Source organism: Centruroides sculpturatus, unplaced genomic scaffold (genome assembly GCF_000671375.1).
Source record: "Centruroides sculpturatus isolate CEXI.00-Female unplaced genomic scaffold, Cexi_2.0 scaffold81, whole genome shotgun sequence".
Classification (NCBI taxonomy): domain Eukaryota; kingdom Metazoa; phylum Arthropoda; class Arachnida; order Scorpiones; family Buthidae; genus Centruroides; species Centruroides sculpturatus.
In genome coordinates, this window is record NW_019384371.1 from 336,833 (window position 1) to 350,239 (window position 13,407).

The 13,407-nt window shown below is 28.8% G+C and overlaps 1 protein-coding gene across 1 annotated transcript in view; it reads left to right on the forward strand.

Moving 5' to 3' along the window:
• Positions 1 to 13,407, forward strand: part of LOC111614682 (nuclear receptor subfamily 2 group C member 1-A-like) — a 69,403-nt gene that overhangs the window by 10,897 nt on the left and 45,099 nt on the right. Inside the window, exon 2 of the mRNA XM_023356050.1 lies at positions 8,365 to 8,491. Coding sequence (XP_023211818.1) covers positions 8,392 to 8,491 — 100 coding nt within the window. The 5' untranslated portion in view covers positions 8,365 to 8,391. The remainder of the gene's footprint in view (positions 1 to 8,364; positions 8,492 to 13,407) is intronic.

The window sequence follows — 13,407 nt, forward strand, 5'->3', positions numbered from 1 at the left end:
AAATTATGATGCACAAACCGTTGGATGCAGCAAAATGGGGTCACATTGGTCAGGGCCGACAAGACCAAATCTCTTGTCCTCATACCACCGTCTTACCCGAGCACTTATTTAGAGTTGGGATAATAAAGGAATGAAATCAAAAATATTCAAATTCAGTTGGGTCAAAATAATTTAACTACTAAACACAAACACTACAAAGAACACTACATAACCAAGGATTTCTCCCATTTCTCCCACACCGGGTCATATAAAACAAATATGCGTACTTCTAAACTAATATCCGGCGTGAAAACTCCAAACAAAGATTGGCAAACTCTTTCGATGCCCCTCCTGGGCTCTTCTTCAGGCCAAATTTACTATACTGGATTCTTTAATCGAAGCAGATCGCAAATCAACCTGCATCAATCTTAAAGAAGAAATGAATCTTTCAACAGTGTGGCAGTATCTATTGGATGATGAATCGTAATTTATTATACAATACATGAGATTATTATGGGATACGCACATCGTATCGCTACTAGTTAAAATTATTTTTAAAAACGGCACGTGATTAGTTAAAATCGTATCGCTACTAATTAAAATTATATTTTTAGACACAGCACGTGATTATAAGATACATGAGATTATTATGAGATGCGCACAACATATCTCCACGAATATAAATTATAAAGAAATTATAATTTGAAAGGCACGTGATTACCTTCCTTTTTTTGAAATTCTAGTAACTGAGCACGTTCTTATTTAAAAACATTCGATTAAAGAATCCAGTATAGTANAAAGTTGAATATTAGAATATGTATATATTTATTTAATTAAAGTACATAATGTTAATAAATTTAATCATTGTTAAGGTATAACGTATGCAGCTATTTCACATCATCTATAGCAGGGGTCGCCAAACTTTTTTGATTGTCAACCCCTACAACTTTTTGAAACCTCACATTGACACCCACCAAAAAGAGTGTTACAAGCAAAAAAACGCTCTTACTATTTTAATATATATCTTCTAATTTTACATATTTTACATTTATTGTACATATGTTAATAATAATTTTTGTAACTGACAATCAATGAGATGGATAAGCTTGATAATCCTTAGCAAGATTAACAATATTTGGTTTAAAATTTGTAAGATTTAGTCTTTTCATCGACCTCCCAATAATGTTATATCTTCGGCGACCCTTGATCTATAGTATATCAGATCATATATAGTATATAGTATAGTGTGTTATATTTCCATTTTTTCTGCTTTTTGTAAAAAAGATATAAACTTTTTAAAATTTGTTCTTATCACAAAATAAAAAATATTCACACTGTATATATGTATTGTGATATTATGGATTTAGTTATACCTAATATATGCTTATTCTAAAGTATTCATTGATAAAAGTTATATATCACTATTTAGATGCAAGTGTTTTTAGTGTCATTTCCAAAAAATAAAAATAAAGGTTCAGAAATATAGAAAAAATTTTATTTATATAGATTTTTAAATATTTGTTAGTGAATCTTCAGAGAATTTTCAGCATCAGCACACATAAGCATAATTTATACTGTAGATAATAAAAATAATACTCTTCTATTGTTTTGCCACATCTCCATTTGAAGCCATTTGCTAACAAATAGTCCTATCATTATATGGTATGATTCTCTTTGCTAGTAGAAGTATATCACATATATAGTGAATTGTTGGTATAGTGAATTCCAGTTTAACAAAATTTTTGGTATTATGAATATATCTTGAATCCCCCGCCAATTTCCTATTAAGCTCAATGCAACAGGTTTAAGTTTATCCAATATCGTTATAACAAAAATTTTAGTTTAATGTAATAAAAATTCTGTCCATTACAAAAGAATAGTTTCATTATAACAAAATCTATAAATGCATAAATCATTCATTATTAGTAAATAATGAATATTATGTCAAACAGTCTGGCAACATTAATTTTAATGTCTAGTTCAACTAGCAATGCTAATTTTAATAATTAGTTATGGTTTCATTTTGATACTATTACTCTACAGTTTATTTCTTTTTAAGTTTATGTGAAAAAATGGAGAAAAACAAAAACAATTTTCTTTGGAAGAGAATAATAAAAATATCAGATAATATACAAAAAGAAATTAAACAAAAAGATGTGCTTGATGGTCGACTGAAATGTGTCACAGTACTGGATTTTATTGAAAAAACTTTAATTAAAGAAACAACACACAAAAATTAGACTTATTTTAGCAGAAATAACAATTAAAGAGGCAGGATTCCAACTAATTGGTACTACTGTATTGCTATTTTAGTCATTTGCTTGTGATATCTTTTCATTATTTTTTATTATAGAATAAATTTTATTCTAATTTAATATAAATTACTTTCTGAAAATGTGAAATTTGGTTCCATATAAATACTAATAGATAAATTGCATTTTTAAAAACTTTGTTACTTCAAAATATAAGTGGATTTTTTATCATCAATAAATTTCTTTTATCCTTGTATTTTTGACAGTATTTCAGTATAACAAAAATATTTTGATGGTCCCTCAATTTCATTAGATCAACATTTTACGTATTGTTTTAAATAAATGTCCACACTTGGATGACAATATGATAGCTAAATGAGAATCTACAGCTATAACAAAATAAGATCAAATTAGTATATACTATAATATATTGAGAAGTTTTTTATAATTATTGTACATTATATTAATCTAGTTTTGTCATAGTCTAATCTAGTTTGCTATATTACATTCAATAACACTAACAATTGTAATTTGTATTGTTAAGTGGGTATACACTTGTTAAGAAAGTTTTTCAAACATAATTTCAATTCAAACCTTTTTTGAGCAAAAATTTCTTAGATAAATGTAAAAATAATTGGCAAATTAACAAAATTTATAATAGTAAATTTTTCACTTGTATATCAATAACTATTGGTCATTTAAGATAAATTAAGTCTAAGTTGAGTTATAAATAGAAATTTCACATAACATATTTTTTGATTTTATTCAAATTCTGGAAGAAACTCATGAAAAAACGTAATAAATTTACTCAAAAATGTTTTTATACAAATTTTAAAATTACACAATAAAAAATGTAGGCACTAATGCACCTGTATTTTATGTTTAAACTTTTAAACAACCATTAAAGATTAGAAAGTGTACCATAATGAAAAGTTTATTTATCACAAGAGACAAATAATAATAATAAAAATAATAATACTGTGTTAAACTTCCAAATAGAATTCTTCCTCTTTTATTCTTTTTTCAATCCTTTATTCTTCCAAATCATTCAAATTCTACTGCTTTGTATTCTGTATTTTCTACTGTTTCTTTTTGCTTCTTTCACTATCCAATTTCACACCTCTGACAATGCTTTTCTATCTTGAAACTAACTGTGTTAAAGTCTAGACTTTTCTCTTTAAATTCATAATCCTTCTGTCATTGATATATTTTCATCCTTTCTTATGCCTTCTAATAACTGCACTTTTAAATAAGTAAGAAGATATGCATCTTCTTAATCTCCCTACATTTCTTCAATGCCATCTTCCCTACCATGGTTGTCATCCTTTTTTTTTCTACAATCCTCAAAATGTTCTTTTGTCATCATGTTTAAGGTTCACCTTGTTGCTCCTACCTAAAATTTCTTCATTTCCCATTTCTACTAAAACTCAAATTTTCTATCAAAATAGATACTTTAAAAAATTAACATCATTTAACATGCTGATGTATTTAATTTCTAAAGTTTAAGAATTGTTTATCAAGCTGCCAAGTTTAAGTTTATTCTGGCAATACTCCAGAATCTGGACTTGCAACAATTTATAGAAAAGAAACATGATACTTCAGTGAAATAAATAATTGTAAACAATTAATACAAAGTATTTGTTTAATTGTTTTAATGATAAAAAAAAGTAATTTAAATGAAATCTTTGTTTTATCCAAGTTTAAATATTTTTATAAATGAAATTTTAGCTTCCAATTATCTTATGATAAATAAATAGACATGTATCATTTATATTGACAACTTATTGATTAGTTGAAGAACATGGCTTAAAATTAGTGAATTTATTTCTTCCGCTAAAGCCAACCCATACAATCTCATTTTAAACTTTGAAAAGGAGAGTGACTCTCAAGCACACTTTTTGGACATCTTTATTTTATAGAGGCAGTGCTATTAAGACTAATATTTTTAGAAAACTGACTACAACCTGTTGTTCATTACTTGGGCCTTTCAAGATTCCTTGCACTGTAAACTGAAAGTCTTTAGGGCTTTAATTAGATGAGTGTACACACACTGTCAAGATGTCCATGATAGGATGTAATAATTCAAGTACAGTAAACATGTCCAAAATGGAACCTGAATAAAATGGAAACCTGCTTAAATTGGAAAAGTTTTTTGGAATGAAGTGGTTTTCTATTTTTAAGAAAACTCGTTTAAAACAAAAATTTGCCAAACCAGAAAAAATATTCGGTATCATGCAATTCTAGTTTATGCCGTTTTTATGTACATTGAATCTCTTTTACAATGTTTTGGACTTAAACTTAGCATTACTCAGGTCCTTGTGGATAAGTTTTTGTTGAAAGTGAACAAAAACATGAATGATTTCATAAAATCGAAACATATGGTTGTTGAATTTGCAGGACTCCTTCATCACATTTAAGAAGATTGGTAGATCTACCAGATGAAAGATCCTGTACCAAAAGGAATCCAATGATCTACAAGCATTTACATAATGATTAGATACAATCATCTTGTTGGAATATACAAATAAATAGCAGTTTGTTTGTTTGTTAAGTTATGGCAATGCAACACTTTGGCAATCTGCCTAGGGGGATGCCTTCTGGGAGGTCTTTTTAAGGGAAACTGGCCCCTATTTAGGCATTACAGACATAGAGAAAACCCAGAAAACTCCACATGGCCAGCCCATCTGAACAAGGTGCAAACCCACGACCGAACTCCCAGTGTTCAGGGTACGAAGACCACTTGGCCACTGGTGGGCACAATAAATAGCCAGTGCCAACAACATGATGATTGCATTTAGAAAGAATGCATTTATATAATCTCATAAACACAAAAGACCCCACACCCCTTGAAGTGGGTTCCTGTTTGCAGTGAGGGGACCTCCCAGAGATAGTTTAGTAACTCTTTTTTACCATCTCTGGGATCTGAATGTTCACCCCTATGTTTGCCATGCGTGGTGAACTATATGCTGGAAAGGGAGATCCTGGTAGTTGAGAAGCAACATAATGTTCCCAACACACTGTTTTGAATAAATAGGAGGCTCAAATCAGGCTCCATTTGAGTCAATTGGCTGGTTGTTGATTCAACTTTGGCTCAGATTCAACTGATTGATGCAGACTGGACAGACATGTCTATTCTTGACAGTCTTGTCATATCAGATAAGATATGCTCTTCTTGATTGCATTGTGAGGGTATAGCTCCTGGGAAACTGGTGTGATAGTCTATGGGAGTCTCCCATGTGATGGTATCTCCTCATTGGGACCCATGGTGGGTGGGGTCACTAGGAGCTGAATAATTATTTCTTAATCATGGATTCAAAAAACATAAAAGTCCAGACAAGTCAACAACAACAAAAAATTTCCAGTCAGCTAGCCTACTTAGTAGTGCACGCAACTGGAGAAAAACCTCTATCTAACAGTCTACTTAATAGCCTTATTAATAGCCTTATTTAAATAGTAGAATAGCCTTAATTAAATCTAACTATCTACTTAATAGTCATTCTAATTGGCTCTTATATTATGCATGTTAAGATGCAAGGCGCACCAATTTTTCGCATTTACAAAAAAAGGTTTCTTAATTTCAATGATCTTAATTAATACCCATTCCAATCGGTGTTTATTTATTTTTAAAATGCATGCGCACCAAATTTTAAATGTTTTTAATTCTAAGATTTAAATTTTATTTGTAATAGTTAGGTTCCAAAAACGGCTAATATCGTTAATGCTTAAATTTAAATGCTCTGTTCGAATTTTCTATTTGATTTTGAATTGCGTGAAGACGACGTACATAATTACGTTGAAAGCGATTGCAAGATTAAAATATTTCTTTTAATTCTATATAACGCCTCATAGTCTGAAGTTTTTGATTGAACCTCTATCTAAGGCTTCTCCTTTCCTGATTCAAAAATTATTTGAAATTGACCACTGGACATCTGAAAAAAATACAGAAATTGAGGTCAGGGTACCTGCTTATAGAAACAGCCTCCTCTCAGCAATCAACAAAGCTTTAGGCAATGAAGATTTTGGGAGACATGGGAATTACAGTAACACCACATGGAAGTTTAAACTCATCACGTGGTGTGATATCTGAGCTAGATCTGATGTCTGAAGATGAATCAGATATTCAAAATTGGACTATTGGATCAAGGTGTCACTGCAGTTTGATGCATCTCTATTCATTGAGATGGCAAATTGATACCAACTAAGCATCTAATTTTGACTTTCAATAAACCAACAATACTATCTTCTGTTGCAGTAGGATATCTCTGCTGTTGCAATTTGCCGGTACATTCCAAATCTACTGCATTGCTTCAAATACCAGTGGTTTGGACATTCACAAGCATCTAGCAGAGTGAAAAGTATATGTACACAGTGTGGAATTAAAAAAACCATTTTGTGAGGGCTTTGAGGGTCACGAGAGTACTGAGTATACAGGTAGTTCATGCTGTGTGAATTGCGAAGACACCTAACAAAAGAGAGATATTCAATGGGTGAAAACTGTTTGATTGTCCTCTTGTTTGCCTCTGTAGATTTCCAACCTTTCTAGATGTTAAGGTGGATCTTATGATCACTTGGATGTAGGAGATAGGCTTCCAGAAGTAAGATATGAATGTCATTTTCAGAAGAAAATGTTTTATATCATTGTTGTGTTCCTTTTAAGGCATGGATTTAACAAATGAGCAGTTACTCCAATATATTCTTAATTTTGGAAAAATCTGCTATCTATTGCAGGAATTGAGCACATCGTTTATCTGTGGGGTGATGTGGTTTGGTTTGTTGGAGTTTATTGGTGCAAGAGCCATACAAGCTATATACTGCCATGACACATGGTATAGTTTGTACATGAAATAAGTAAATGAATAAATAAATATTTGTACAAAATGTAATGATTTAACTATCAGAACAACAGTGACAAAATATTCCAGGAACTATACTACAATAAATAAATAAATAAATGAGTGATCAAATCTCTTTGTAACACTTAACAACTTTCAGAAACTTCAGTAGCTTGTCAAGATTTGGCTTTAAACAATAATGTTGAGTTTAGGATTGTGGAGTTTCCTATTTGATTGGCCACATAAATGAGGATAAATTTCACTTTAGGGATACTCTTACCATATTTTCATGGATTGTCCAGCATGTCGATCTGTCCAGGGAGATCCTGAAATCGCCATATGGAAATATGGTGAAAACTGACATGCCAGTTTATCCTAAGGAAATGCTGGTTTAAGTGAGGTTATACATCCCTCTCTAGAAGGTGCATTAAAAAAATGAGTTATGTCACATAAAAACAAATTTGTTTTTATTCTAAAATTTTGAAACTCAGCATTACATCAAAAACTATGATTATATGTTTAATTTTTTTATTTTGTCTTCTTTCTAATGATGTAAAATACTTGTGGAATGCCAAAAGTGCTTGTTTTATGCTTATTTTATTATAATTTGATTCAAAAATGCAAAAAGAAACATATTAAATTTCAGAAACTTGCTGTAAATTATTTTATCTTATTAACCTATTCAGCTATCATCAGCTTTATGTAAAATTTGAGAGGAAGGTGTTATTTCTAAGGTCAGGTAAATTGTCAGTGTGAGCTATTGGACATTGTGTGAGCTGAGACTGACATTAGTAGATTGTCATTGTACCTCACATTGACTTACTACTACTAATATCAATAAGTCATTAATTGTTTTATTGCCCTGTAAACAAAAACTCTTTTCCTGTCAAATAGTCAATCAAATTATAATGTTGTTATTTTATTGTACTCAGAAGAATGTTTTCTTTAACATTAAATGTTAAAGAAAACATTTTCTAAGTACAAAACTACTTGTTAATTAAATTTTAATTAATTAGTAGTTTTGTTAGATCTGATTAATTTTATTTTGTAGTTGCAGTGTAACTGGCTTGCCAGTAACCCTGGGTTTCTGGTATGCTGGTCAATCTATGAAAATATGGAATCTTGGCCATTTAAGTGAGTGGTTAAGATAAGATGGAGTTTGATTTGTATTAAAACTTGAGCAGTTTTGTTACAGGGGAACTTCAGAGGTATCCATAAAGCAAGATTTTGTTATATATATATAAAACATGAATATTATATATAAACACATGTATTAAATCTATTCATATTTTATTTAATAGGAAAAAACCATTTTGTGAGGGCTTTCCATGGCCTCACTAGATGATACATCAGTGGAAGACGAATATCATGGAAATATTATCAACATGACATCAAATGAAGACATACATGGAAGTTCATCAATCTTGGGTATGAATCTTATGATACTTTTAAATAAATTTATTAGATTGTTTATTTTTATTTTTACAAATTACAAATTTTTATTTTGATTATCAATATTTCAATATTCCATTTTAGAAAACTAACTTCATTTGTTTTATTTATACAGAATGTCTGAAAAGTCTGTAATCTTAGCAAGAAATTTATTTTTAAACAATGTACAGCAAATATTTTCAAAAATAATTCTCAACTGGTTTCTCTCTGACAGTTAGATCTTACAGATGAAATGTTTCTGTCTATTTGGGAAAGAGACAATGCATTAGGAGTCATGTTATTCTATCAACATCTCATCACAATAACCTGACCCCCAAATGCAGTTTCAGATTTGAAGAATCATGTTATTTCATCTTCAAAGATGCTTGGAGATTGAAGAGAAACATATTGGGTGTATTTTTTTGAAAATATGTGCTGTGTATTGTTTGAAAATAAATGTCCTTTATTATTCTAGAATTTTTAGGTATATAATAATATGGTTTTAAAATTTAGAATTTTGTTTTGATATTCTTATTAATTTGATGGATAGTACAAATAAATTTTTTTAACAATGAATGTCTACTAGATACTGGTTAGTTTCACAAGATAACCAACTCAATGACCTAAAACCAGCAATAATAACACTCACTTTAAAACAACAAACATTTTTTTCCATTTTGAATGGACATCCTTAGTAATGGTGATGACTTTTATTATTCTAGTAATACTTTTAGAACATATTTCATTTTTTTTTTAAACAAATATGAATTATTTTGTATGAATATATTTTCTACAGATAATCTTAAAATTTTTTAATGAATTTTTGTTGTTTAATTAATTCAAAAATATTTAAAATAATAATAAACTAATTTGTACAAATATTTTACTATTAATTTAAAATGAATGAAAATATTCAAAACTTGAAAATGTTTTATCTTAAATATGTATACACATCTTGTATATAAACATAGTTAACTCACCTTAAAACAAACACCAATAAAGCAAATTTTGCTGTTGCCATGGCAAAATACCATTGTCACAATGATAATTTTCACATGATAAAGCAAAAATTTTATCAGAACTCATTAAACCAAACTGTAAATTACCTTTACAATGCTCAAGAAATAACCCTATTTCCAATAATGGTTGTTTTTTTACACTTTTTGAAGAGAACAATAAAAAGTGATACTGTAATAAATGTTCCATTTTCAGTAGAATAGATTTTCTTCTCCTAGTAAGCAAAGACACATTTAACCTCTGATTTTAGAGCAATTCTAACATCTGGTTTTAGCAGACCACTCTACTGTACTCAGAAAATAAGGATTAAAGTTTAAGGACACCCATCCCTTTAAATGTATGCAGTTCCATGCAAACACATGCTAGTTTGTATATTAGGAAGTGCATACATTGATGCCAGGTTTGACTACTTTGTGCCAAATTTGGCTCCTGTTTGACTACTTTGTGCCAAATTTGGCTCCTGTTTTACTCTTTTTGCATTAGAAAAAGTGGTGTCTTGGCTACTTATGACTGTATATATGTGTGCTGCTGTTATCATAAATTAAACTCTTATGTCATACTCTGCACAATAGTGTCAGGATCAGTCAGAATGTTGCTCAACAAAAATGATTTCATCAATGAAAGCAGTGATATGTTCAGCTGTCTAAGTCTATTGTCAAGCATCCAGCAGATGCAATAGACACCATTTGTCCATATCTGCAATTTGAAAATGACACAGATGAATATCTAAATTTTCCACTCACAAACGTTATATTTGTGAGTGAAAAAATGTATATATATTTTCTACTTTTTCAAACAATCTTCAACAGAAAAAGTCATATTTCTTTTCACTTCATTTTGTTTAACTGCTCTGATGTACTGTTCCACTCCCTCACCACTTTATTTTTTTTTTTATTTAAAAGTCATTTAGAACATTTAATTTGTTGTTGTAAATAAATTTAATTTAATTTATCTTTATTTAGTAAATTAATTCAAAATATTATTATTTAGAGATTTCAATCACCTTTTAAGCCTTAACTGTCTGCATTATACAATCTTGACCATTGACTCTGGAAAGCGTTGATGCGAATAGCCCGTCAAATGAGTTATGTTTGACCGGTTATTTGCTCTGTTTTTTGCTTTCGCCAGTGAATCACGCTCAGTGTGAACTAAGCTTTAGATTGCAAACTCTTGAAAATTCTAGGTCTTTGTTTGATTATTTCTCTCAGAAATGATTGAGTAGTCAAAAGATTTTTTACTTGGCATGATGTATACGATCACTGTATGAATGCTGATTAATTTTTTGTAACACTCTTTACAAAATAAATAACAACCAAGCCAGATTTTTTTGGGCTATAATTAGGCTAGATTTTAATTATTAAAATAAAGTAACTTGGACTAAAGGTAAGCATTTAGGCATCATCTTGCATTAATGTTAATAATTACATTTATTTTAGACTATCCAAATTCCTTGTCTGATTTTTGCATCAGGAAATTTATTAATATTGATTTATATTATATAATATATAATATACAGAGTCAGTTATTACCATATTGACTGCATGAGTCCAACATCTGCATGCTCTTAACAGTTAAAATGAACATGAATATCATTCATTATTTTTGTGTTAATTAATATGAGATCTATGTAAAACTCTGCCAGTTTTTTCTGTATGATGTCAATTTCATTATCATTCCAGCTTGGGTTCTAATCTGTCACTTGCTTATTTGTAATTTTGTAAAAAAATATTTTCTACATTCTTTCAACGAGCTTCCATTCAAAACTTGCTTAAAGTGTTGTTCATTATCCATTCTTATTATGTGGTCAGTTCATCACCATTGCCAGCCAAATGGCTGAGGAAGTTAAGGTGTTAGCTTATTGCTCTAGAGAATCTATGATCAAATCCGGGTAAACAACTTCAGAAATTTCTCATGGTCAGCTAATTCTGCATATGTTAGGCCCTGTCTCTTACCATTTGGCTGCTCTACTATGGGCCTAATGGGTATGGAATAAAGTGCTCACAAAGTGGAAAGAGCCAAAAATAGAAAATAATATACATCAACAACTATCTCTTAATTTTACTTTGTTACATTTGTTTGACTGCAGAATTTCTTCAAGTTGATGGTATAAAACTAAAGACAAAAACATTTATGTAAAATGAGTAATGTTTAAATATGTTATTTTATAAGTAATATCAATATTATTGAAGGAAACACTTTTATGTAAGCTGAAAGTAATTTAGCTTGAAACCACCTTAAATATATTTTTCAGCAACAATTTTGTTTTGTTGCTGAAAAAAATATTTAATGTTTTGTTCAAGTTATCGAAGGAATTTGAACCTTATAGATTTAGTTACTTAATTATATATATGCTATTGTTAATTTATAAATAATAGATAATATTTAATGACATTTAATTAAATTTTTGGTTTTTATTTAAAACAAGCAATTTAAAATTAAGTTTAGTTTCTTTAAAGTTTATCCTATTTCTTAAGTTAATTAATATTTATTTTATTCATTTCTGAAAGAAAATATTTATTTTCAAGTATAACAACATTATAATACAAAAATTTTATAAATTAAATTTTAATAAAATGGATTGTTTAATATTTTATTAATTTAATTAAAAATAATAATGATGATGATTTATATAAATAAACTTTATACAATGACCTTTGCTTCTATATAACAAAATTAAATGTTAAAGGATATCCCTGTAGATGGCTTCTGTTTTTATTAGTAAGTTATTTTGAATTACTAAAATTTTATTATAAGTTAAATCAATTAAATCATATAAAATCCCAATTGTTTTTACTTCTTGGTAATTAAAGCACAATGCTTTCTGTTAAATATTTTATAACTTATTATTACATTATTAGATGAAATATTGCCCATTTATGTAAACTTTATTATAGTATTCTTCATGGTTACTCTGTTTCTTTAGAATCCATAGATAAAAAAATTAATCATGCTAATATTAAATTACTTGCAGTTTTCTAGAAAATTATAAGAAAGTTAAATTTGATAAAAACACATTTTTAATTTTTTTTTGTGTTTTTAGTGTTAGGAAAAAAAGAAAGTAATGATATAATTAAAATTTTAATTTTTAAAGTTTACTGAACAAAAACATTATTAATATTTTAAAATGTTTTTTATAATTTTTAAACTACAGTCAAATTTTGATGTAGCACTACTATTTGTATACCTGTGAAACTGACACTAAACTGAAATACCTTAAACAATATGAATTGTATATAGCGATGATGTCTACACAAGACTTTGACAGTTTAAAAATTACATGATTTGATGATAACAATGTTAAAACAATAAGCACCAACTTTACCAGAAAACTGGAACTGTACATGTACATGTAGAGAATCACACCTCAATGCAAAATTTCCAGCAAAGAAATTCAATATTCTAACATTTTTCAGCCACTATTTTATTGGCCCTCTTCAGGAACTGTAAAACAGAAAAACCATTCTATAAAAAATAATTTGATAACAATGTTGTTTACAAAGCAAGATTGTGTCTTTATTAATTTACAGATACTAAATGATTCTCTGTTTAATATAAGGAAGAAACAAAAAAGTTTGACTATTTTTACTGGCTATCATAATGGTTCCAAAATTACATCAAAATGTTGATACATCTTTTCCTTTATCATTTCATAATTTAATTACTCTTCTGATCATACCTCCAGTAAAATGGTATTTGTAGTGAGTTGTAGGGATTGTATACCAGTTTACCGATTTACCGGTTAACCGATAAATTGACAAAAAAACATTCGGAAAACTTACCGGTAATTCGGTAAATGAAAAATTCATACTAGAAATTCTTATGTAGAAAATATTGTGTTTATAGATATTTAAAAGGGCTAAAGGAACATTGAAAAAAAAAAAAAAAAAAAAAAAAAA